At 36.5% G+C, this 25,976-nt stretch overlaps 3 protein-coding genes and 1 pseudogene across 3 annotated transcripts; all 4 read left to right on the forward strand.

Annotated features, from left to right (window-relative positions):
- Positions 1-4,750: 4,750 nt before the first annotated feature.
- Positions 4,751-5,810, forward strand: LOC142615942 (serine/threonine-protein phosphatase 7 long form homolog). The gene is made up of 3 exons (XM_075788843.1): positions 4,751-4,858; positions 5,300-5,719; positions 5,766-5,810. Exons 1-3 carry the CDS (start codon positions 4,751-4,753, stop codon positions 5,808-5,810), a joined length of 573 nt encoding a protein of 190 aa, XP_075644958.1.
- A 2,583-nt stretch (positions 5,811-8,393) lies between these two features.
- On the forward strand, positions 8,394-10,803 carry LOC142615943 (uncharacterized). Its single transcript, XM_075788844.1, has 5 exons — positions 8,394-8,583; positions 8,871-9,348; positions 9,649-9,909; positions 9,990-10,137; positions 10,773-10,803. Exons 1-5 carry the CDS (start codon positions 8,482-8,484, stop codon positions 10,801-10,803), a joined length of 1,020 nt encoding a protein of 339 aa, XP_075644959.1. The 5' UTR covers positions 8,394-8,481.
- A 1,176-nt stretch (positions 10,804-11,979) lies between these two features.
- On the forward strand, positions 11,980-15,060 carry LOC142615944 (uncharacterized). Its single transcript, XM_075788845.1, has 5 exons — positions 11,980-12,014; positions 12,147-12,330; positions 13,186-13,278; positions 14,196-14,830; positions 14,935-15,060. Exons 1-4 carry the CDS (start codon positions 11,980-11,982, stop codon positions 14,325-14,327), a joined length of 444 nt encoding a protein of 147 aa, XP_075644960.1. The 3' UTR covers positions 14,328-14,830; positions 14,935-15,060.
- Positions 15,061-17,601: 2,541 nt separating this feature from the next.
- LOC142615946 (proteasome subunit beta type-5-like) lies at positions 17,602-19,344 on the forward strand (annotated as a pseudogene).
- The last annotated feature ends 6,632 nt before the right edge of the window (positions 19,345-25,976 follow it).

Below are 25,976 nucleotides of genomic sequence, written 5' to 3' on the forward strand. Positions count from 1 at the left end.
CATCCCAGTTGTGATAGTGAGTTTTTGCCTCAACTGTTAGAACATTGATTGACTAAAAGATACATAAGGCCAGCAAAGAAAAATAAGTTCTTCTACATTCGTGATGAGTCTCAACAATGTTTGAAATTTCAACAGCTCTGAAATTGAACTAAGTGATATAGATAGGCATATGGAATTTCATTACAACCATGCTCATCTATTTATAGGAAGTTCAAAGTTTGAGTCGAGTCTGATTGGCAAAAAATTATAATTTTTATATATCTGACTAAAAGTGTCTTCTACACAAAAACTATCTAAATAATTGTATGATTATTCATGTCAGAAGAAAAAAAGATATGAGAACATAAAGAACCGGGGACCATGAAAATGCTTGCCACTTTGTTCCGAACTTTTATTTAAAAAAAAATATTAACGATACTGTTGATGAATTATTTTATGCCCAAAAGGAAAAACAAAATTTGGTAGGACATATGATGTCTTGTTTGGTCCATGTGTACAAGAAATGCCTTTCCAGAAGTTTTTGAAAATTTCATTGAATTAATTAAATATCAGCCATCGACCGTTGTGGAAACAAAGAATGTATAGAAGTAAAAAAGGAAAAAAGAAAAAGAAAAAACTAATCAATCGATCATTGGGGGAAGATAAGTATAAGAATATATTCTGGAGAGACATGTGAAGCTCATGCTCATGTTGGCACATTAGTGTGAAGAGTGAGGAGAAGTGAAATTCATTTTGTGAACTTATGGGACTCTTATAAATGAACTACATATAAGTTTAATAAAACATAAGTGACCCCTCATCAAATTCAAAAAAGATACGTTTGAAGTTTTATATTGATGGGTAACTTTTTAGCTAACTTCACATTCAGTCTTCTAAAATGAGCTAGTCTTTTGAAAATATCTACTTATCAGAAATGCCACAGACTCTTATATAAACACTGAGTATAGTGACCCACATCACTTAAGGCATGACTCTAATACCATCTATAATGACCCCGCCCCAATTGTTTAGATATTGTCCGCTTTGGGACTCATACCTCTCATAGTTTTGTTCTCTCCCAAAGCACATAACAGTAGTGGAAAAGGTCTCTACACATTTAAGGAAAGTCATTCCTTATAAGCACATCCCTATGTGCTTTCCAAAGCGACATGAGATTTCATAGATTGCAAGACCCCCCTTTTGGGTCACTACCCCAAGACACCCCAATATCGAGGTACGCAAAAATACTATTCGGGAACTCCTTTAAAGTTTTTAACTTAATCTTTAAAGGGTCTTGGGCTGGCACCACATCGGTGCACTCTGAAGGTACTTTTATTTTGCCGGTTCTTGACTCTTCGCCTTTTACTGAAGACTGCGGGTGATAGACCTACTAATGATTTTGAGCATCATCATATATTAACTTTGTCATGATGAGTTTCAATCTTTATGACAGAACCCCAACCATTTACCGAGTCATTTTCTTCAAAACCTTGCACGGATCTTTCTAGAGAAGTGAGGAAACATATTTCGTGATTGCAACTAAAGTGCCAATTAATCTTTTTCAAATTAAAACTGAGATTAAAGAATATAGGTCTACCTTCCTTGCGTCTGACGAAAAGTTTGTCAAATTCAGCAATTTTGGTTTTAATCTTGCTTAACTGTGAATGGTAGTTAAATTGTTGACCCATTTGTAGAAATGAAATAGAAATAATTACAAAATGGTATCCAATGCAGTATCTCTAGCTAGAGAGCGAATTATCTTTAGCATGGTGAAAAAGAATCTACAAGGAATTGAAAAATGTATCAAAATTACAGCATGCCACTGACTTGATTTCCTTCGTTTTGTTGGAGATGGTAGTGTCCCTTATTTGCCACGTGCATGATCCTACTACTACCTTATAAATCAGTTTATTCTTCGTAATCTTACCTGACATTTTGCTAGGTTGATCAATCTCAACAAAATTAAGCAAATGCTCTAAAGCTTGACTATGAGCGAGAATTAAAAGGTGAGAAAATGACGTGGATTTCGACAAGAATGTTTCACAACCATGTGCAGAAATGCTATGGCATGCGTGTGGGTCTCTTCTCTTCCTAGTGGTTCAGTTTTCTTTCTGCTTATATTAGCAGTTTAGGAAAGTCCACACACCTTCCTAGCAAGGCATATGATATATAGGAAATAATGAGAAAGACTCTTCTGTTGAATTGGAAATTAACTTGGAGGTGGAGATGAGCTGTGAGTACGAGGCAAGTAGCTGGCTTTGTAAATACTCTTCTGCAACAACCTCCAATAATATGACATTTTTTTTTCCTCTATTCTTTTAGCTAAAATGCAAATTACACTCTTTTGCTCAAAAAAAAAGAAAAAAGAAGCAAATTACATTCTCTAATTGAGTCCTTCAAATTTCCGCTAAAAAAAATATTTTTATCATATGAAAAAAATTAATAAAAACGATTTTGTTTTGTTAACGAAAATTTTTTAATTGAATTAAACTAAAGGTCTTAATTGAATAAATTTGAAATTTAGAGAATTCAATTGAAAAAGAGTAAAATTAATGGACTTAAAATGAATTTCAGTCAAACTTTAAGGGTGCAATTTACATGAGAGAGAGAGAGAGAGAGAAAGAGAGAGAGAGAGATTTGTTTATTTTTAGACCCCTGTAAAACTAGATTATTTAACCTAATTATTTAACCAGGTGAATTCTTACGTTTATTATTCAGATCTAGGTTAAAACAATAACAATCAAATCATGTAAAGCGGTGGAAAATAAGGAACACAAAGATTTGATGACCAAGGAAAACCAAATTGGTAAAAAACTTAGGGAGGATTTAACCTAGCTATCCTTAATGTAAGAAGCAAATCCACTATGAAATAATTGAAATTTGTACAATAGAACTTAGACCACTAACATTCTATTAGTACCTCAAGTAGAAAACTTACTACCATAACCCCATATAGCTCCGAGTCCACGAACTACTTCTTTCCTTGATCTGCAACAATCACAAGTTCTCCTACTTGTGAATCTTGATCTTCTTGAATGTTTTTTATGCAGCAACTGAAACGATCACTAAGTTTTTGACATAAATCTTGATTTTGATAACCCTAAATGTGTATGAAGGTAAACACCTCTAGATCACACAAAAGATTCAGGAATTTTTTTTTAAATAACTATAAATTCAAAACTATATCATTAGTAAACGAAGGTTTGAAACAAATTTGGTTTCTAACAAATCGAGTCCAGAGAACTCGATTTTGGGCAAAGAAATCGAGTTCAATGGACTCGATTTGTTCATCTGGCAGCAGCTGACGTGGACAGGGAGGCCACGTCGACCTAAAAATCGAGTCCATTGGACTCGATTTAGGACAATAGTAAATCGAGTCCAGAGAACTCGATTTCTTTGAAGCGCACTTTCACTTAATCCCTCAATTTCAAACACTCTCACCGTCTCTCTCAGTCTTCTCTCTCAGTCTGACTCTCAAATCTCTCTCAGTCTCCACCGTCTCTCAGTCTCCACCGTCTCTCCACCGTCTCTCACTGTCATCGTCTCTCCACCGTCTCTCACTGTCATCGTCTCTCCACTGTCTCTCACACCGTCTCTCTCAGTCTGACTCTCAAATCTCTCTCAGTCTCCACTGTCTCTCCACCGTCTCTCACTGTCATCTTCTCTCCACCGTCTCTCACTATCAAATCTCTCAGTCTCCACCGTCTCTCACTGTCAAATCTCTCTCAGTCTCCACCGTCTCTGTCAGTCACACCCACGTCTCTCAAAAACACCCACACCGTCTCTCAAACACTCTCCCACCGTCTCTCCACACACCCAAATCCGACCCAAAGACCCAAACCATCCCCATTGCAAAGGTAAGTTTTTACTAATTTTCCCCTTTATTTTTCTGGTTCTTAATTTATTCTTGTGTTAAAAATGGTTGATTTTGTATTTACATAATTTAATTTTTACTATTAATTGGCTAATGAAATTTGAGGGCATTTGTTGAGGAGGAGGAGGATAATCTGTGCTATATGTTCAAAGTCCAGCAAGATTTGGTTTTTGAGACTAGTTTATGATTAGTTTTAGGGTTATTTTACAAAAGAAATACAGTTGATAAAAATTTGGATAAATAATTAATGAAATAGATAATATATATAAGAATTTGTTTTTGTTGCATGTAATACTATAGGTGTTGAACAATTATTGTATCACAATGTCTGGTGTTTTTGTTACTGTTTTGGTAGTTGCTACAGTAAAATCGAGTCTAAGAAACTCGAAATGTTAGTTTGGAAATTAGTTTGAAAACGATGTTAACTAATGTATATGTTTGAAAATGGGTGTCTTATGCCAATTTTCTCCTTTTGGTTCTGTTTTAGTTTTGGGAAAATCGAGTGTTAAAGAGTCGAGTTCACGTGGAACTCAATTTTCTGAGTTTCGAGTTGTTACAGTGAAATCGAGTTTAAAAACCTTGAGATGTTAGTTTGCTAATTAGTTTGAAAACAATGTTAACTAACATATATGTTTGAAAATTATCTTTATATGCCAATTTTCTCCTTGCAATGCCACCCGATCTTACCTAGTAGTTTTAACTTGATGTATTCTATTTAGCTAGTTTTTCTATTCACTTGATTCTATCTTATTGACATAAATATTGTCTCTTATGGAGGTTGTGTGGATAGTGGTATTTGGAGAATTGTGCAATAAATTAGGCTATACATTGAGATCCTTGCCAATTTATCTTGAACATGGGCTTATATTACTCTTGACTCCCTAAAATTTGTGTAGTATGGCTGCTGTTGCTGAGGTGGATGATGAGTTCGGTCCTGGTCCCAGGCTTCCTTCGGTGTTAAGGTTTCTAACAGAACATCGATCATCCGTTGTTTGGGAAGGCCAGGTAAAATTAAAATCGACGACCTGCTGAATACCAGCTCTTTCTTTTCTTATCCTTTTACATTATGTTGATATTTTTTTTTTTCATTTCTAAAATCCTAAGTTTGTCAATGGTATCACTAGCTTTGAATGCATAGTAATGTTCTAGCAAAATGGTCTGTAAATAATTATCTACCTCTTATCATTTTCGTTTTAGGCTATACTCCTGATTTTGTTGATAAAATTCTTCTTGAGCATAACCTTAATTTGATATATATCTTTTGTATTTTTGGTTTTTGTATAAAAAAAATAAGGAGACTACAAACGCTTCGTTAAATAAGTTGTCATAAACTCATGGAAAATCCAATTGAATAATTTATAGTCTATTTTCCCAACAATAGCTACAATCATTTATACAAAGGTAATGACATATTACATCTCATCACCATGGTTCTATCATGTGCAGGATCCGGGGGTATTGAAATGTCGTGGTCGTAATGAGGAGTTTCGAAAACGAAGCCCGATGGTGGATGATCGCGTCCTCGACATTGTCAAGAGAATTGGATTAGAGGGGCTGTATAGGACCCCATTTAGAGAGCTTGACCATAATTTGATAACGGCCTTTGTTAAGCGATGGCGGCCTGAAACCCACACCTTCCACCTTCCACATGGTGAGATGACGATCACATTACAAGACGTGGAGGTTCTGTTGGGGATTCCAATCGATGGTGAGGCAATTGTTGGAACTTGTGCCTTGAAATGGGCTGTTGAATGTCAAGAAATGCTTGGAATTGTTACTAATTCCGTGGTGCTTAAAGGACAGAGGATCCAAATTAAGAAGCTACTTGAAAAAATTGACCAAGGGTTGCCCGATGGTGCAGAAGAGGTTGTTGTGCATCAGTATGCACGGTGTTATATTCTAGCACTCCTAGGGGACACAATTTTCGCTGACAAGTCTGGCGATAGGGAGCATATGATGTGGTTGCAGATGTTGAGGGACCTTCACAATCCACCTCGGTACAGTTGGGGGAGCGCTTGCCTTGCATGGTTGTACAGAGAGTTATGCAGGGCAACCGACAAAAACGCTAGTCAGATTGGTGGGGCCTTAATACTCGTTCAATATTGGGCATGGTCCAGATTCCCTTTTTTGTGCCCAAGGATGGACCTCCCACCAGATGGTGCATATGGCCCACCATTACCATCTTCGCCATTGTCTATTAAGTAAGTCTTTTCCTTGACCGATTCTCTCTATTTTTTTTGGATCCATCATTTTAAACTATATGACTCATTGAACTTAGCATTATTCAACATACATATCCTTTTTCTTTTTTATTACATTGCATATTTGGTAGATATTGATTTCCTCTTTTTTCATTGTAGGTTGGTTTGGGTCGTGAGCACGAAGAATAGCCCCGCCGAAATCTGTTTGGTTCGGTACCGTCAGCTTCTAGATTCTATGTATCCCAACCAGGTATCCAAATTGTGTTTCTTGTAATGTTATCTTAGTCTATACTGTTATAACTGTAAAATATGTCAATTCAAAAGAATGGAACATTGCATAATGTGCTGCGCTTTTTTTTTACTACAACAAGTGGTGTGGCAACCATATGAAGCCGAATTAGGCCACCTGCCTGCGTTCTGTGTAGCAGGACGGGACATGTGGACGGCAAGGGTGCCGCTTGTATATTTCTAGCTAGTAGAGAAACATACACCGGATCGTGTTCTTCGTCAGTTTGGGATGGTGCAAGAAATTCCCGAAGATGTTGATACTGACGATGCCCTTCATAAGATAGACTTGAAGGGGAAGATTGAAGTGGATTGGAGGGTCAGACATTTTAGCCACATCCAAGTATGGAATACGAGAGCACAGAAACTATGTCATGGAGCACGACTAGAGGGTGCTATGTCGAGTGTTCATCCATACTTTAGCTGGTATGGTAAAGTCACATGGAGGTTTGTCGACCACACTAGCGCCTCTCTCCTTATTACGGTAATCGCTTTGACCTTTCTTTCCAAATTTTGTTGCGTATTACCATTTTTGCGTTAGGTGTACTAATTGTATTACAAAAATTGCAGGTCGTCATGCACAAGCAGATGTTGATGCGTTATGTAGTAGACAGTCCTGACCACAAGCTGATTACAGCTATGCTGAAGGAAGTGGATCGCCTTCACCGTCTAGTTGCCCATCTTCCCTTGGAAGATGCGGATACAGCAAATCCAGAACTGCCAGAACATAATGCACGACCAAGCACGAGCTCAACTCCTGCCAGCCATAGCCATGGCCAGTGTGTTGCACCCCATCAAGGCCAAAATCAACCCCCTCCACCCCCACATGCTTATCCTGCCCCAGAGTTCCCTCCACCCCCACATGCATCACCTGCCCCACAGTTCCCTCCACCCCCACATGCATCTCCTTCCCCAGAGATCCCTCCGCGTACTACTCCCGCATTTCCTGACCTACAGATCCCTGTACCCACTGCACATGCATCTTCTCACCCCGAGATCCCTTCACCCACCCTATGTACATTTTCTGACCCCGCGCATCTATCCCTTACTCCACCATCCTTTGATCTCGGCATTGATTTCAATGACACCCCTCAGGTCATGCACACTCAATCTCCCTCGTACAGCATTGGTCATATACACCATGTACCACCCCATAGTGACTCCATGTCATTCATGCCCACTCCTGGACTGTATACAGCTCCTATGACTATGAGCCTCACTCACATTTCGTCCGCTACACCATCCTCCCCCGCAGTTGTAGTATCTTCAGTTGTTGGGAGTCAAGCAAATCAACCAGCTGTGCATGTCGAGAATGAGCAAGTTGATGAGCTACAATCACCCCCACAAGGTCGGCCTAAACGCACAAGAAAAGCACCTCCTTGTGGGACAAGTGGTCACAAAGCAGGACACAAGGCTGGCCCCACGGTATGCATTGGTCATTTACTAGCTTTGAATACTTTCGTGACTGCTGTTATAGTTGGTATTAAAATTCATTTGATCCATTGTTTCTTTGTAACTTCGTCTTTGCAGCAACGCAAGGAGCCTGACCAAGGAGATGCAGTACCCCCTCCCCCACATACCAGACATTATACAAGACAGCGTAAGCGTCAAGTGCCATAGGGTTAGCACCCCATCTGCCCATAACCCTATGCTTTTCAAGTGCCATAAGGTTAGCACCCCATCTTCCTCCCTTAACCCTTGATTGTTTATTGTTCCTTAACCCTAATAGGATTGTTTATTGTGCTCTTATGCTCATATGCCCATATGCCATTCTTTCTTTTTTTGATATCATAGTCGTGAGTTTGGATTTTATACATAATGTTTATGTGCTTAATAATGAGTTTTATTTATTTTGATGAATATGAATGTTCTTTGTAGGTGAACATACTTGTTGTAGCAAGAGAGAGTGACCAGTATTTACAGTGGCAAAATTTCATCCCCATGAAGTTTGTGAGTTTCTTACTTTCTTTCTGCATAATCAAAGAATATGAGTTAGTGTTCTACAAATCTGTCATGTGAATCTTGACAAATTTTCTTATATTTTGAAAGTCTGCAGGTAAATTTTATCATCCCTGAATACTAATCCCTGGTGCCTTTAACAAGGGTTGAGGTATCTAAACATTGGTTCCAGCAATATAGTACATGTCCATAATGGATCTGAATCATAAAGGTATAACCTGGGTTGGAAATTTTTTCCAGAAGCTTGAAGCTGTGTGCCAAGAGGTGGATGATATTGTGAGCAAGGTAGCTTTGATTCTATTTTACCTTTTTCCACAAGCTCTTCCCTATATATATATGTGTGTGTGTGTGTGTGTGTGTGTGTATTTTTGGTGCTCTTTAACTAATCCTCTCATGAGACTGGCATTTTCACTGTTTTCACTGGATGTTATTTGGTTGTTGTGTGTTTAAACAAATAACTTTGTTAGATGCACTGATGTAATCTGGTCCAACCCATCTTCAATTGAGTTGCAATTAAGCTTTTGACTGCAGCAGATTTTCCTCTCATAATTTTGAATTGCTTTCATGTATAGGATACAGTTAAATATGTTGAAAACCAATTGCAAAATATTGGTGGAAATGTGAAAAAGTTCTATTCTGATGTTGTCCAAGATGCAATAGTGGATTCTGTAAAGCGTGAAGCTCAAGCTGTGGCTTTGAAAAGTAATGCAGCTATTGGCACCTATTTGAAGTCAATGATGGGTGATGAAAAAAAGCGGGAAGTTACTGTCATAATGCAATCAAATGTGCAGCCCGAAGCAGTTGATCTTGTGACAAAACAGCTGCCAGATGCATTAAATGGGTCTCACCTTAAAAGTCAAACTCCTCCAACTTCTGTAAACTCTCTTGAGGAGGCAGTGATTGACAAAACTCTCCAAAAGTTTGATGATGTTCCAACAAGTGAAAATCCAAATGAGAGCACTGAAGAAAATGCAATAGAGGAGCCTGCACCTGAGGTGTTGGAATTAATTTCTCCAGGTGATGAAGAATCCTCTGAAGCTTTATATTCTGGTTAGTTTAATGTTGATAATCATGAAAATGCAATAGAGGAGTCTGCACCTGAGGTGTTGGAGTTAATTTCTCCAAGTGATGAAGAATCCTCTGAAAATTTATTTTCTGGTGAGTTTAATGATGATAATCATGAAAATACATTTGGAGTTCTAGCTGAGGTTTCACCAGCATCTTCATTTCATTGTGTGGAGTTCCAATCTCCCCCCAAAATGGGAACAGTTTGTGATAGCCTTGTAGATGTCACTGAGGTTGTTTCTGATGTTTCAAGTGTTCTTACTTATTCTGAAACATCCTTTTCAGTTCTATATGGTGAAAAAATAATACAAGAGATGAGGCCTTTATCTGCCTGCAGTTCCCTGTTAGCAGAATCTTTTAGTCTGTCTGGGAAATCACCTGACAACTCCCTGAGTGCATTATCTTGTAATTATTCTGGTGATTGTGTTTGTGATAATTCCAGTAAGCTCCCCTCTTCTCTGCCAGCTCCAATTATCTCCTGTAAGAATAAGTCAGTCGAGTCTGGACTTGGTTCCTCCAGCAGCATGCTATCATTGAAATCCATTGGTTGGTACTTTTTCTTTTTAAATTATAAAACTTTTCTATGTTTCCAATACAACTGTTGTAATTAACTAATATTTTGGCAGAAGAAGACAATTCCAGAATTAAGGAAATTTTGTCTCTGAATGAATCATCTGAATCTGCTCTAGGTGAGACTTCCATGAGCTTTCTTTCTTACCTTGCCCCTACCCCTCAGTTGGCTCTTTTTTATTTTTTATTTTTATTTTTTAAATGGTAAGTAACACACACATCCAGTGGTTCCCATGACCTTACCCTCCATTCAATCCTTATGGGAAAAGGAAGTGTGTGAGCAAAAGCTCACTGGCCTTTTCTCTGATTTCTTTTTGGTAGTTATAAATAAATGGTGATGATGATGGTTATGATTATTGCTTATGTTTTTAGCCTTGAAGAATCTTAACCATAGTTTTGTAATCTAGCATTTTACTTGCTCCATTCCTTAGGCACTGTTTTATCATTTTACTGATTGCATTTAGGTTGATTCCAAAATCTTTGTGGGGGTATCAAAGGCATGAATTTAGAATTACCATAATACACCACATTCTGGATTACTCAATCCCAAACGAGGTGACAATTTTATTACCAATGCACGAATTTTGGCAGTCTGAAGATTCAGTCTTTTTCGTAGATGATAAAGAAATATTTGAATCTTATATACATTACAGATTTTCTGCAAGACTAGGTTAAAATTTGAAACATTTTAACTTGAAGACCACTTTATTTAACGTCTAATAAGCCTATTCTAAGCATTTCACTTTCTTGGACATGTATTATACAATGTTCATGTGCCTGTACCATGTACCACAATGGTCTTTCTTCTGGGTAATGTGGGCTTGATTGTTCTTTGACAGCATGGCTTCTGATGATGCAGAGCTTCCTTGATATTCAGGAGCTCAAATTATGTTATTTTTTCACATTTACTACATCATTCTAGCAGAACCTTGTGTTCTAGCCTTCTAGGCAGACAATGTATTATGTGGTAAATTATTGTTTTTTTTTTTTCTTAAGCAGGTTCTATATGCATGATTCTTTGCACGCCTTATTTATGTCTCATGTCATGTGGTAATAATTATGTCTTCACATTCTCTAGTTTTTTGATTCATCTATTGTTCAGTTAGCATATAAATTTGAGATGTGTATTTTGTGGTAAATTATAGTTTTTTTCTTAAGCAGGTTCTATATACACAATTCTTTGAATCCTTATCTATGTCTCATGTCATGTGGTAATAATTATGTTTTCATATTTTTCTAGCCTTTTGATTCATCTATTGTTCAGTTAGCATATAAAATTGAGATCTGATTCTCTTAATCTTAGGATTATTTAGAATGATGAGCTCAGTTTGAGTACTATTGATCTTCTTATTCTTTTTCATTTTTTGATAAATATTGATTTTCTTTCTTGACCCAACTTGTGTGAAATTTTACAATAGCAATAAAGTTATTTTGGATTGAAACATTTATTCCATTCTTTTAGCTTCTTATTTTTTTTTTTTGGCATGTGATTCTCTGAATCCAGGTACAGATTTTGATTGTGTGTCTCTGGGAGTTCGATTTGTCCAACTTCCATTTTTTCAGCTTGGGGTTTATCCATTCTGACTGGCCTTTTACACCATATTTGGTTGCACAGAAGGGGAGGGAAATGAAGAGAAAAGAGTGAGGACAGGGAAATTGATATTGTATTAATCTCAAGCCCAATGGGTATGCTAGGATTACCGTTTCTTACTCGGATGAAGGGTTTTTCCGCTAAGGTATGACACAATTGGGTGGCTATATTTATTTAGTCTTTCCCAATAATGTTGATAAGATTTTCATAATTTTGGTGGGTGAATTTGTCAGATATATGTAACTGAAGTAACAGCTAGACTTGGGCAGCTTATGATGGAGGAGCTTGTTTCAATGCATATGGAATTCAGGCAATTTTATGGGCCTGAGGGGTCTAGTTTCCCTCAATGGATGAGTTGGGAAGAGCTTGAATTGCTTCCATCGTCTCTGAGAGAAGTAGTTTTAGGCAAAGATGGGACTGAGCTAGGTGCTTGGGTGCCCTTGTACAGGTAACTGATGTTTCATTCGATAGTCTATAGAGTCCTTTCTTGGTGAAATTTTTTCAATGCATACTTGCACTGCATCTTTGTCTTAATCTAGTACTTTTATATGTCACTTTTTCAAGTACTAAGTTATTATCACTTCTTATCAAAATAAATGAATAAATAAGTGGAACTTCTCAGTGCAGCTGATGTGACAGATTGCACACAGAAGGTTCAGACACTTAGATATGCTGAAGAGACCTGCTACAATGGCAGATTGATCATAAAAGCTTTCAGCTCTGTCCTCATTCCCATCAATCGACTTGGAACTCTTCTGCAGCTTCTGGAGCAGATATCAGCTTCACTAGAATCTTCAACACTGAAGGTAGCTCTTACCTTTTTTCTTTTCTTCTTTTGGAAGGTGGGGGGGAGGTTGGTCAGACTTGTATAGACAGTTGCTGTAAATTAGGCTACAAGACTAGGTAACTTTTTCCTGATGGCTCTTGACTTTTGATAAGAGCCAATCCCGAACTGAAGCAATGTAGTCCAGGTATAAACTATAAAGGAGATGCCTTGGCAATCAAACCTCACTAGGTGACATATAGCTTAGGTGTGTTTAGGTGGAAAAACCTTGGTTTATTCTTTCAAAGTCTGTGTCCTTTCTGCACATCTATCAAATACCCAATTTGAATTCTTGTATTTTTATGTTACCACAATAGCAAATCTAGGAGGCCCTCTTTTTTCCTATCACTTTGTTCTTTATAAATGGTCTAGTTGATTGGTTGTCTCCTTTGCATTAACCTAATGTTGCTTATTCTACATTTCTACATAATCCTTTTGCATATGGTTGGATAATACTTTCTTTTGTCAAATCATTCATCAAAGTTCTCAATGGAGTGCCAGCTGTATGATAAAGGCTGTAATCTGAACCCTTTGCAACTTCTGAGTGAAATTCCCCCTCTTTTGTTTTTAAGTCCGACGTGAAATTCCTTTGGTGGTTCAGCAATGTCATAGGAATAAATTAGTTATATTGCTGTAACTAAAGAGGTATAATTGGCCAGTGAAATTATTGCTGCAATAAATAGAAGGTTGAAACTTCATTTAAACACTTTTCCATTTTCAGAATTGTTAAAATGTGCATTACTGATGTCAATGCCTTGGCTTATGAGTAGGACATGCTTCTTATTCATATCAAATTGATGATTCCTAACTTCTAATCAAATCATTAACCATGATGTAGGTTCCTATATATGTTATTTCTTCTATAGCTGAAGAACTATTGGCATACACCAATGTCATTCCAGAATGCCTATGCAAAGAGCGGCAAGAAAAGGTAAAACAGATCTATAGACTTATTGCTTGCAGCTGCATGGACCTTTTCTCAATGCATGCTTGGCTCCTCTTTATTCTGTAGAAGGGATGCATGTAATTCTAGTGGAGGGAGTAGGGAACCGCAGACATGGCTTGCACCCAATTCAAGTAATATATTTTGCTTTTTATGGTTCTAGTAATTTGTTGAGTTTGTTAGTAATATTACGGCCGTGGTTCTTGTGGTAAATTTCAAAAATAACATATATAGGGGCAAGGAAGTATCTATACGTCCTACCATGGGTGTCAACACTTGTTTTTTTTCCCCTGTTTTGATTACCTTTTGGAAGGCAAATCTTTTTCTTGTCTATAATAATTGCAAAAAAAAAAAATTAAAAAAAATTTGACCCTTAATATCTAATGTGGCTTTGCGCAACTTGTTCTTTACATTCCAGCAATCAGCTTAATCTTTTTAGATATAGTCTAGAACTTCCCTTTTTTCAATGTTCTCTAAACAAATAAGATACTGTGAAAATATATCATTTTTCCCCCATTCGTGTGGAATTAAATCTGAATACGTGCAGTAACTAAGTATATATGTTACTGAATATATATGTGCATGATTATTATCAAAATGGAATGTAATGCTTATAAAGTTTAGCTAAAGATATTATAAATTTCACAATTCATCTTTGATATAACTGCAAAACCTTCACAGCAATGGACAATTATTCTTCTCTGGATCAAGTTATTTAGATCTTGTAAACCTAGTAGCTAGATCCAGATAATAAAAAAGGAAAGCCTATCAGCTAATATTTTAGTTCATCAATCTGCTCTACTTTGGAGATTGCAGTAGTTTACTTGTGTTTATTATAGCCACTTTCTATGGAGCTGAGTTTGTCTAACTGTGGTCCTCAAGTATGTTTCCAAAATGTTCTGCAGGAATCATTGGCACAATCTCATGGCTCGCAATGTGGGTTTTGTACTCCGGGTTTTATCATGTCCATGTATGCCTTGCTGAGGTCATGTCAAATACCACCTAGTGAAGTTGAAGGGACAACCTTTTGTGTCTGAAGTTGAAGAAGAGAAGATAAATTATTTGCACAATGATTCGAAGGGTGACAATTTTGTAGATAGGGTACATGGGACAACGAAATGTAGTGTAGGGATTGAACCTCAACCTCAGAGGGTGGATAAGAAGTTAGCGACTGTGGAACAATTTCTAGTGTCTAAAGTTGAAGTGGGAGAGGATGATGATGATGGTGATGATGATGATTGTGTTGTTTTGAGTGGCAAGGGAATTGCTAAGGGGGTGAAGAGGCAAGGGAGTAAGTCCAAAGACAAGTATGATGATTTGGATGGTGTTGATGTGTTGGATGATTATGCAGATGTCTGTTGCAGAGAATGATGGTTCTATAACTTTGAATGGCCCAAAATCTAGGTACAAGTTGCCTGGTAAGATTGCCAAAATGTTGTACCCACATCAGTCTGATGGGTTAAGGTGGCTCTGGTCTTTGCATTGTCAGGGTAAGGGTGGAATCTTAGGGGATGACATGGGTTTGGGGAAGACAATGCAGGTAAGGAAATGGATATATTTTATTGGGAAATTTTGTTTATATATATATATATATATATGTTATTTGTAATTTGTTGATAGTACTTTTTTTTCTTCTTATTTTAGATTTGTGGCTTCTTGGCTGGATTATTTCATTCGCGTTTGATTAAGAGGGCAATAGTTGTGGCCCCAAAGACGCTACTCCCCCATTGGATCAAAGAATTATCAGTTGTGGGGCTCTCTAATAAGATAAGAGAGTAAGGCTACTTGGCTTGTACCTTTGACAAAGATAAAAAATATTTATTTATGTATTGTTTGCGTGTATTGTTTTTATGCTTGTAATTGCTACTTTGATGGGAATATACATATTTGAGTTATTTATTTATTTATTTAAAATCTTCTTGACACAAAGCAATCCCTCATGTCATAGAATGTGATAAGTTGGTGTAGGTAGAGGTTTGAATCAGTTGTATTGGTTTTGTGGAAGCTAGGTAGAAATAAATAATAATTTCATGCCAGAAGAGGACTTAAAGTCTCAAATCTCAATGGAAGTATACAGTTTTAAATATAAGAAACTTTGATCTGTTTTGCATGTTGTGCATTCAGCCAAATGGATAATTAAATCTCAAGAAATGGAAATAGATCGTAATAATAGTTTTGATGAGAAGAGGGCTGAACTTCAGGAGAGATTGCAAAATTTAAATACTGTGATGGCCATTGAGTTAGTAGGGGAATTTCTACAAAATAAAGTAACTGCGAGAATTCTTTACTTGCCTCGTCGAAACATGTATGTAGATTTCCCTTTTAATAACATCCTTCTCAAACTCTGTTCATTTTACTTTAATTGCATGCAAGTGAAATCACACTGGATGACTCTTATGCTCAATAGGTCAAGCATTGGATAGTGACTGTTATGAATTGACCATTAAGTGCATTATTTATAGACATAACTTAATATTCTATGAAAGATTTTTCCAAAATAGTTGTCCTATATTTTCAGTGAATCCTGCTTTGTTATTCCATTCAATTCCATATTTATAATTTTATGAAGTCATAACTATTATGTCTCTTCATAACTATACCAGTAAATAACTTTATGCCAGTTAAATTCCTCACTTCTATCTTTTGGGTAATGACTATTTTAACATTCTTCTCAATCTTATCTTATTGTAGGTTTGTATGTAATTTTTTGCGGATAATGGTATATTTCTTCACTTCTTTCAGTCCCATGAGTTAAACCACACTAAAAGTCTTCTGATGGTTTCCAGCCACAACTGGATATTTGGCGATGATTATATTTTATGCAACTATCCCGTTTGTGAAAAATATACCTTTTTCTCTTGCTTAACTAGTGCACTTGTAACTTCTCTGAATTTATTCAAGTATGGTTGTGTCTGCTGGTTTTTTTTCTCCCCTTCTTTACTTTTATAGTCCAAAAAGTCTCAAGTTTTGCTTTATGTCTCAAGTTTTGTTTTATGTGACAAATTTGTTCAGCTCAAGAATTGGAAAAAGATTTACATGGTCCGGTAGCGAGATTCACTTTGCCGGCAGAGAAAAGACTGGCCATCTTTGACAAAATTTTTACTGCATATCATGAAGCCAGGAGCTGCATTCGTAGTGACTTGGTATGGAAAGTTACTTCATAATGTCATTGTTTTATTTCTATTAGAAGTGAGGTCCATTTAACCCCTAGAGATAACATGGTTGGGAGCCATGACTCATGTTACGGAGGTTGGTCAATGTGAGTTCAAATGTTGTTTTGTTATTTTCTCTGATTTCTCTATTCACATGAGAGAAAAGTAGAAGTTTAATTGGCTGAATATTGACTCTCTTTTTTTTCTTTTTCTTTTTTTTTCTTTTTTTTTTTTTTTTTTTTTTCTGTTTCAGTTTGATGGATTCCAAAAAGAGGCTATACAGATGGTGAAGCCAGCAAAGGGAACCACCACACTTGCGTTCATATTCCAAGAGGGTGTCATAGTTGCTACTGATTCTCGAGCTAGCATGGGAGGCTATATCTGTATGTTATTTCTGTTCTTTCTTTTTTCCTATCTTGCATATAATTATATATGGGTTTTGGATGCTGATTTTGTACATATCAATTTCTTTATAGAAACTAGACTTGTTGTTGATGATCATGCTTATGTCTATAGTTACACAAACATGCTCACAGTTAGCTTGGTATTATAAATTATCCTTTGTTAGTTAACTGGAATAGCATGTATTAGTTCCTTTTCGAGATAATTGACTAATTAATGTTGCAAGTAACATTAATCGTAGTGTTCAATTGCATTGTCTAAAGTGGATGGGAAATGTCATGTTGCACTTACTCTTTCTTTCCTTATCTTATCAGCATCACAGTCTGTAAAGAAAATCATTGAAATCAATCCTTACATGCTTGGCACTATGGCTGGAGGAGTTCTTGATCGTCGGTTTTGGCACGAAATCTGCATTAAGGTAATGTATTAAAATTATTTTTCTGTTTTCCCCAGATTCAGAACATATTTTTTCAGGCATGTTGGCTCCAAATCATTTGAGTCAGTGACTGTATAACGATTATTATAACTTAGTATCGTTAGCTTTATGCTGTCTGCTTTGTAGTGTTGATCTTATCAGGAAAAGTCCAATTTGTTAAGCGAACCTTTTTAGTATAGTGAAGTCTTATTGCTTTGTATATACATTAGGCAGCTAGAAATTGGTGTAGTGGTGAGGGTTTCTACATACTGGATTATCTTGACTAACAAAAAAAGAACATTTATTTTCATCATAACACTGATTCCTTAGTTCTTTTCGAAGATGGATAATGGAAATGGTAGAAATAATAATAATAATCCCTCCCAAAAAGGAAATATAATTTTATTTGTTAAATAGTCACTTCTAATTTGACTGTTTATGCAAAGTCAGTTAGGCATTTTACTTGAATATTTAAGTGGTGGCTGATCCAATGCCCACTGAAGAGACCATAGCCTAGCCATAGAAAATAGCCTGGCATGCCTTGGTGTGAATATGTCATCACAGGCAATGCCCATTTTTTAAGTAGCTTTAAAACCCAATATTATGTGTTTTTCTTCTTTTGTCACTTCCTAATTGACACTTTTCTTGGCATTATTTGGTGCCGATTGCAGGAATTGGTCAAACAAGCGGGATCATTTCAGTTACAGGAGCATCAAAGCTGTTGGCAAACATTCTGTACTCTTACCGTGGAATGGGTCTGTCTGTTGGGACCATGATTGCTGGATGGGATGAGACGGTAAAGACATATGACTGTATCATGTTATGTTTTCACATTATCTTTTAATCAGACTCTTGATATTTGTATTTTCTATATGGTTGTAGGGTCCTGGACTATATTATGTGGACAGTGAAGGAGGAAGGCTCACCCTATGCTTATGGTGTCCTGGACAATGGGTGTGTGCTCTTTCCCCAGTATTTTACATTGCCTAATGTCTTCTTGAAATTTGTTGAAGGAAACAATGATTTTTGCATTTTTTACCTTATTTCACATGAGATTGATTGGAAGTAGGTAGTGTTACTTCCTTGAAATATCAGATATTAGAGCAAAAAATTAAAACATATATTATTAAGGAAAGAAAATATAAAATAAAGGACTGGGAAAATCCTTTCCTTTTGGACTTGAATTTTCCACCCATACGTGCTCGCTTCCTCCCAACTCCTCCCTGCTTTTTGCTTAGGTTTATGGATGTATGGGAGGACTGAATTGTGGGCTAAGTATTGAAATTTGAAAGTCCCTAGAATTTTGTAATTGCAGGCAAGAATGTAGGCACTTTGTTTTTACATATTCTGCACTTGATCAATTTATATAGCATACGATGTACAGGATGCTTGAGAATTGTGGTGTAAATGGGGGATGCCACTATTTAGGAACTTGGTTGAACAGGCCAGCTTCACTCATTTTGTTTATGCAAGTTTGTCAATTTGTACTTGTATGACTTCCATAATCATAGGTGCATGCTGCCTTATCCTATTTTTCCATATTCTGTGTGCTTTGAGTCAGATTGAGCCCTGCCTTTTTCTTTCCCCCCTCTCCCCGCTCCCCTTCTTTTTCCATTAGCTTGCAGTTTGTGGCAGATTTATTTCTGAGTCAAATGTATACTTGAAATTTCTGTTTTCTATGGCACTGCTTACACCAGTTACCGGTATGATATGTCAATTGAAGAAGCTGCAGAGTTGGCTAGAAGGTCTATTTATCATGCAACATTCCGTGATGGTGCCAGTGGTGGAGTTGCTAGTGGTACTCTCTCTTTCTCTCTCTCTCTCTAAACACCACAAATCCATGACCACAGTATAATTTGAACTTGTTCTTTTTATCAGTTTATTATGTGGGACCTGATGGATGGAAAAAGCTCTCTGGTGATGATGTTGGAGAGCTTCATTACCACTACTATCTAGTTATGCCGAGCACAGTGGAACAGGAAATGGTTGAAGTAACTGGGGCATAAAGCTCTTGCTGAACTTGGACTCTGCTATAGATGTTTTCTTTGTAGGAGATGGGGGCCTAAAATCCTTTAAGCACATGCATTTCCAGTTGTTCTGTGAAACAATTTATAGATAGACTTGTCTCTAAGGTTATATCACTTATCAGAGCCCTATGATTCATGGCTGTGTAGTGTTGTTGGACAGACTATTGTTGCTAATTGTTCTGGAGTTTTAATTAAATTCTATTTGGTTTTACCATTTTTTAGTCTCTATGTGTGTGCGCGCTTTCATGGCAATACCTAAGAAAAATCTTGCTTTAGCTGCTGCTCTTGTGGGCAATGGAACCTCATTTGGTTTGAGAGGTTCTAGTAACAAGAGACTTTATTTGGTTTAGTAACAATGATATTGTAGAGTTTTACCCAATGTTTATGCTAGTATCTTTTTGGGAAGGAAGGATTGAGTATATAATATATACCAATAATATGGAACTTAAAGGAGATGAGGTATATCATTGGCCACTGGTTAATTTAAGTAGAAATGTTTTAAATTCCATTTTGCACCCAATGCATATTCCAGTACCCAAAAAAAAAAATCTCTTTCCATGCTGGGATGTTCTGGGCGTTTAGCTTATTTTGGCTTGAGCATTTTTACTATTTTTTACTCCCCAAATCAAATCTGAACATGTACATGTTATTTAAAATTGGCCATTTCAAAAAGTTTGATTCTTCTTTTGAAAATATTATAGGAAAGGTATTTGAAATGACTCGGTTGTTATTCCTGATATTTTCGTAGTATAAACATTATCATTCAAATTATAATAAAAAAAAACATTATTATGTATTGAGTAATGACCAAAGAGTGGGATGCTAAATTATTTTTTAGTTATTATATTTATTTTATGAGGCATATTTAGTTACTATTGTAGTTATTTTAGTTTTATTCACACAATTTTATTTAAAACTTTGACATTTTTACAACACTTTTTAAATAGTACGCCAATTGCCAAATGCTATAAATATATTCAAAATTTTTGGCATAACATTTTATTTATTTATTTAAACATGCTCATAATATTAACTAGTCATAAACTCACAATAACTCTATTACAAAATAGTTAGACTCTTATCAAAAAATAAAAATTATTTTCACTTACAACTTTTTAGGAGAAAAACTCTCCATCTAAAACTTTACACCATACAAACTCCCCAAATTCGAGTTTCCAGGCAGAGAGCTCAGCCAGAGAGTTGGAACAAACTCGATCCCTATGAAGTCGATTTTTACTAGTTTTTTTCTGAATTTTTTTTTCCTTACTTTTTTCGTATCCTTTTTTTTCTTACTTTTTTTTCCTTACTTTTTTTTTCTTTTCTTTTGCTTACTTTTTTTTCTTACATTTTTTTTTTCCCATTTTCTTTCTTACCTTTTTTTTTTTCCTACATTTTTCCATTTTTTTTCTTACTTTTTTTTTTTCCTTTCTTTTGCTTACTAATTTTTCTTACCTTTTTTTTCCCATTTTTTTTCTTACCTTTTTTTTTCCATTTTTTTGCTTACTTTTTTTTCTGTTTTTTTTTTCTTATTTTTTTTTCCTTTTTTTTTCTTATAGTCTCAACAAGAAGCACCAACACAGATGAGTATAACAGCTAATAGAAATAATTAACAACTAATTGAAAGATAAAATTAACCATTCATAATATCACAATATAGAAACAGGTACATTGGATACAGAATACTTCGATTACAAGTGCATTCAGTGATAAGAGAAAATAATAATTGTGCCGATACAACCCAGTAGTAAGTTCAAATACACAATAAGGAGAACCACAATTTACATCTAGAATGGCATTCCAAAATCGAGTATCTGCATACCTGAGAAAAATTGAAATATTGTCGTTAGGTACCAATAGCCAAAACAACGGTACTTATCTATGTAACTTGGATAATTGATACAATCATGAAATTTTATATAAAAGCATCACTTACCTAGGTTGGGTCAGTATTGCTTGTCGAAACCCCACGAGAAAGCGGACATTTTCTACGGTTATGCCCATGTTGATGACACAGTCCACAACTCTGCTTTTGTTGAATCTCCCTCAAGTCAGAATCTGGCCTTCGGCTTCCCGGTTTTCGCCGGACCCCATCCATCTCATTCCGTATCCTAGACTTCACAGGTCGGCCTTTGGCCCGCAACAAGTCTGGGTCAGGCACCCACTTTGGACCTTCCACATCCCTCCACAATGACTCTGACTTTGGCACCACAAATTGGTGTGAGTAGGTGCGAATGGCGTTGTCCAAACTATAACATGGGTCAATATATGCAGTTCCATCTTGCCCCAAGTACTGAAGAACTGTAATCGCATGTGAACAAGGGATCTTTCGATTTTGCCACTTTCCACAACCACATGTTCTGGCCAATATGTTTACTTCATGACTATGTTGTCCCCCTCCAGAGCTATGGATGTTGTACGCAGTCGTTACTTTATATACACCATGGACATTATTAAACGGCCTTACTTGGTGTGTTTTAGATTTTTTCAAATTTGCATCAAAGATTTCTAAGGCATATTTACTCCACACCTTGCCCTCCAAGAGATCATGAGTAATTTTTTTGTGTCGATCATGGAAATACGCAACAAGTTTGCTCCAAGTGAATTCAACCAGTGCAGCAATGGGCAGGCCACAGGCACCTTTGAGTACTCCATTGAAGCACTCTGAGACATTGGTTGTCATAGCCCCATAATGGTATCCACCATCACGTAGCTGGGTCCACTTCTCTATATCCTCTTTCATTAGATATGTGTATGGCATGATGGATGGGTCAGGTTCACTTACCTGTTGTTCAGTGGCTGATTTCTTCCTAAGGGCCTCGATCTCGGCTTCCTTGATAGGTTGCATGTACAACTCAAATTTAGCTTCTTGAGTAGCATACCCCGCTTTCAAGGCCAATGACTTTAAAGTGGCGTCCTGAAAATGCGTGTTGAAGTTGCTAGCAACATGTCGAAGGCAATATCTATGGTATACTCGTACTCGTCCATGATCATCTCTAGGCCAGTTTGCAATTGCGTTTCGAATACCCTTATGTCGGTCAGAAATTATGCATATGTCCTTATTTGCTATCACATCCCCCAGTGCAAACCTGACGCAATCTAAAAACCACCTCCAACTAGGCCCTGACTCTTTGTCCACAACAGCAAAGGCGAGAGGCAAAACCTTGTTGTTGGCATCGGTGGCCATTGCAATCATCAACATCCCTCGATATTTACCATACAAATGGGTCCCATCAATACTGATTACTGGTTTACAATGTCTGAATCCTTCAATACAAGGAGCGAAAGCCCAAAATACATATCGCAATATTTAACACCTTCCTCCCTCGGTTCAGTGAGATACCAGTACCGGGTGCCAGCTTCTTGATCCAAGTATGCCAACAACAACTTTTTCAGCCTTTCGTAAGACTCTTCCCAATCGCCGAATATCTTTGCAATAGCCCTTTGTTTCGCATCCCATATCTTATAGTAAGAAAGCTTATGTTCATAATACTTCCCTTTGATGTAATCTCTAAGGTGTTGAATTGTTGCCGTGTGATTTTCTCGCAACATTAGAACAAATTCTGCTGCAAGAAAATTACAATCCATCATTCTACCATCAAGAGCTATGCCAAGGGTCATACAACTGTGAGAACCCCCATAAGATGTGACCATCCATGTTCCCTGTTTAGGCTTCATGACTACTCCAACGTACCACTTGCATGACTCATCCATGCATTTCACATACAGTCTACTTTTGGTCGACCTACTAGTCAGAAAGTTTCTGTTATGCTTTGCGGCATAAATTGTTAATGCACGTTTCACCGCTTCTTTATTCGCAAAAATCAAGCCCGTACAAAAATTCATGTCCGCATTCCAAGAAGAAGCAAATGCTTGCTCACCAACTTCAGGATCAACCATATTTTCCCAAGTATTTTCATAAAATGATAAGGCGGGAGGTTCATAAACGGGGGTTGCATTTGTAACATGCTGAACTCTAACAGTAGGGTTTGCATCATCTTCATCACATTCATCCATATCATCAACATTAGGATTGAGAATAATTTCATGGTCATCAACACCCCTATCAAAGTCACCTCGCTCAATCCTCTCTTCGTACTCATCTCTATCGTCAAGATCTTCCCCAACACAGTGTTCGTCTTCAGCTTCAATTACTGGAACTGTAGAGGATTCACCTCGATGTGTACAAAATTGATCTTCATATCTATTGCCAGGTTCGCTCTCAACTGTTCTTGGTGTCTCTTGAAAAGGGGGTGTATAGCCTCCCAACGTGGTGCACTGATCATCTAGGACTGCAAACTGTAGAGATGTAGTTGTTTGAACAATATCCTCTATGCCGACTTCTGCACGCGGCTCCAAAGTGACGTACAACTCAAAATTTGCTACTCATTCCCATTGACGCATCTTGTGAAACATGAACTTCACATGTTTGTCTTCTGTTATCGCCATATATCTGTAATTAATGCATTGATTGAGGACTTCATGTGGAGAACGGAAAGTAATATGTATGTCATGCAAAGCAGGGTTCAGTTACAACTCTTCCATAATTTTTATCTTCAAATCACTTAAGGTCTTTAACTTATGGCGTATTATCATATAACAGCACTGGATACCCGGACCTTGAAATGGAAATCCGTCATAAGGGTTGGCATTGCTAAGGGATCCACCGTAGTATATATTTATATAGATCATTATCAACCTATAGATCATCAAGTGCAATTGTGTTAGTGACAAATTTATAACTCTCAATCAACATCAATCACAAAACTTTGGGTATGACATGCCAACAATACTAACCTCAACCAAATTTGCATATACTCACATCCAAATCATTCTAGAGGCATGACTTTCAAAACCCATTCAAATAAGATATGATGAACAAAAATATTATAGCAACTAGTTACCCATTGAAATCTTTGTTACAAATCTGAAACAACTATATCTTGAAATAATTTATACTAAAAAGACTGTAATGGGTGTCTTAGGTATCAAACTCATAATCCATTTCATACCAATGACAAAAACCTAAAAGTACTAAATATTCCTAACAATTGATCACAATATTTAGTACTAAATATTCCCAATATTAATTTTGAATAAAAACCTAGCATAATCACAATATTTGATACTAAATATTTCCCCAATACTAAATATTCCCAATAATTAATTACAATATTAATTTTTTTTAAAAACCTACAAAATAATTTAATCACAATATTAATTTTTTTTAAAAACCTACAAAATAATTTAATCACAATATTTACACTAACAAAAAATAAGCAAATATTCCCAATATGTTGTAATAACATAATTAATCACAATATTTGGTACTAAAAATTCCCAATTTACAATCACAATATTAATTTCCTAAAAAAAACTTAGCAAATAATTTAATCACAATATTTACACTAACAAAAAAAAAATTCCAAATATGTTGTAATAACATTAATCACAATATTTAGTACTAAGCATTTCCAATAATTAATCATAATAATAATTAAAAAAACTAACAACTAATCACAATATACTAACAAACTACCCACAAACAAACAAAATAATCACAATATTTACACTAACAAACTACCCACAAACAAACAAACTAATCACAATATTTACACTAACAAACAAAAAAACAAAAATTTTCCTAATATGTTCTAATTGTTTCTTAAAAAAAATAACCTAGCAAATAACCACTATATTTAACTAACAAAAAATATTATCAATATTGTAAAAAATATTACCTGAGAGTTGATGAAAGTTGATGAAAGATGAGTGTGATTGTTGTGTGAGTGAAGTAAGTTGTGTGAGTGATGAGGGTTGTGTGAGTGGTGCTGCTGTGAGAGCAGAAGAGAAATGAGAGCATAAGTGAGCCGGGTAAGGGGGAAAAAGGTCCTAGTTGGGACCCACATGACACGTGGATGGGTTGGGGACCATTCACAGAAATCGAGTTCAGGAGACTCGATTTTTAGAAGCAAATAAATCGAGCCTCCTTGACTCGAGTTACATCCATGTGCCCGAAAACCATGGTGCCCAAAAATCGAGTCCAGTAGACTCGATTTACCTTAAGTGATCACGTGACTAAAAACCGCTTCCACTGGACTCGATTTACTAAAGTGATCACGTGCGGCCCCGTGAGTGTGAAACATAGAAATCGAGTTCATTGAACTCGATTTTCTTGACCAAAAATCGAGTTTGTTGAACTCGATTTTTGTGCTTACGTGGCCTCCCTGTCCAGCTCAGCCAGTGCCGCGATGGAGAAATATGAACCGAAAATCGAGTCCAATAGACTCGAATTGTTAGAAACCAAATATGTTTCAAAACTTTGCTTACTAATGATATAGTTTGAGTTTTGTAGTTAGTTCTGTAAAAACGCCAAAGATTCAACATCAGCATAAATAAAAACCTTAGAGAGCTTTTGGGTACAAAACCCTAGATCTACAAAAGAGGCATAGGATACACTCTAATCTCTCTGAAAAAAGCCTCTTAAAAATGTGCTTAGGGTTTCCTTCATGTACTAGAAGAAGTAGACCTAAAACCCTAACCCTTAATGGGCTTAAACTGCTATTTGGGCCAACTTAAAATTCTACGGACCTGTGTTTCGATCAGTCGGGCCTATCTTTCGATTGATCGAACTAAGAAGTTTCTGAAATCTTCTTTCTACAGCTTACTTGTTCTTGAATCTTGACTGGAATC

The sequence above is a fragment of the Castanea sativa genome, chromosome 11 (assembly GCF_040712315.1).
Source record: "Castanea sativa cultivar Marrone di Chiusa Pesio chromosome 11, ASM4071231v1".
NCBI lineage: Eukaryota > Viridiplantae > Streptophyta > Magnoliopsida > Fagales > Fagaceae > Castanea > Castanea sativa.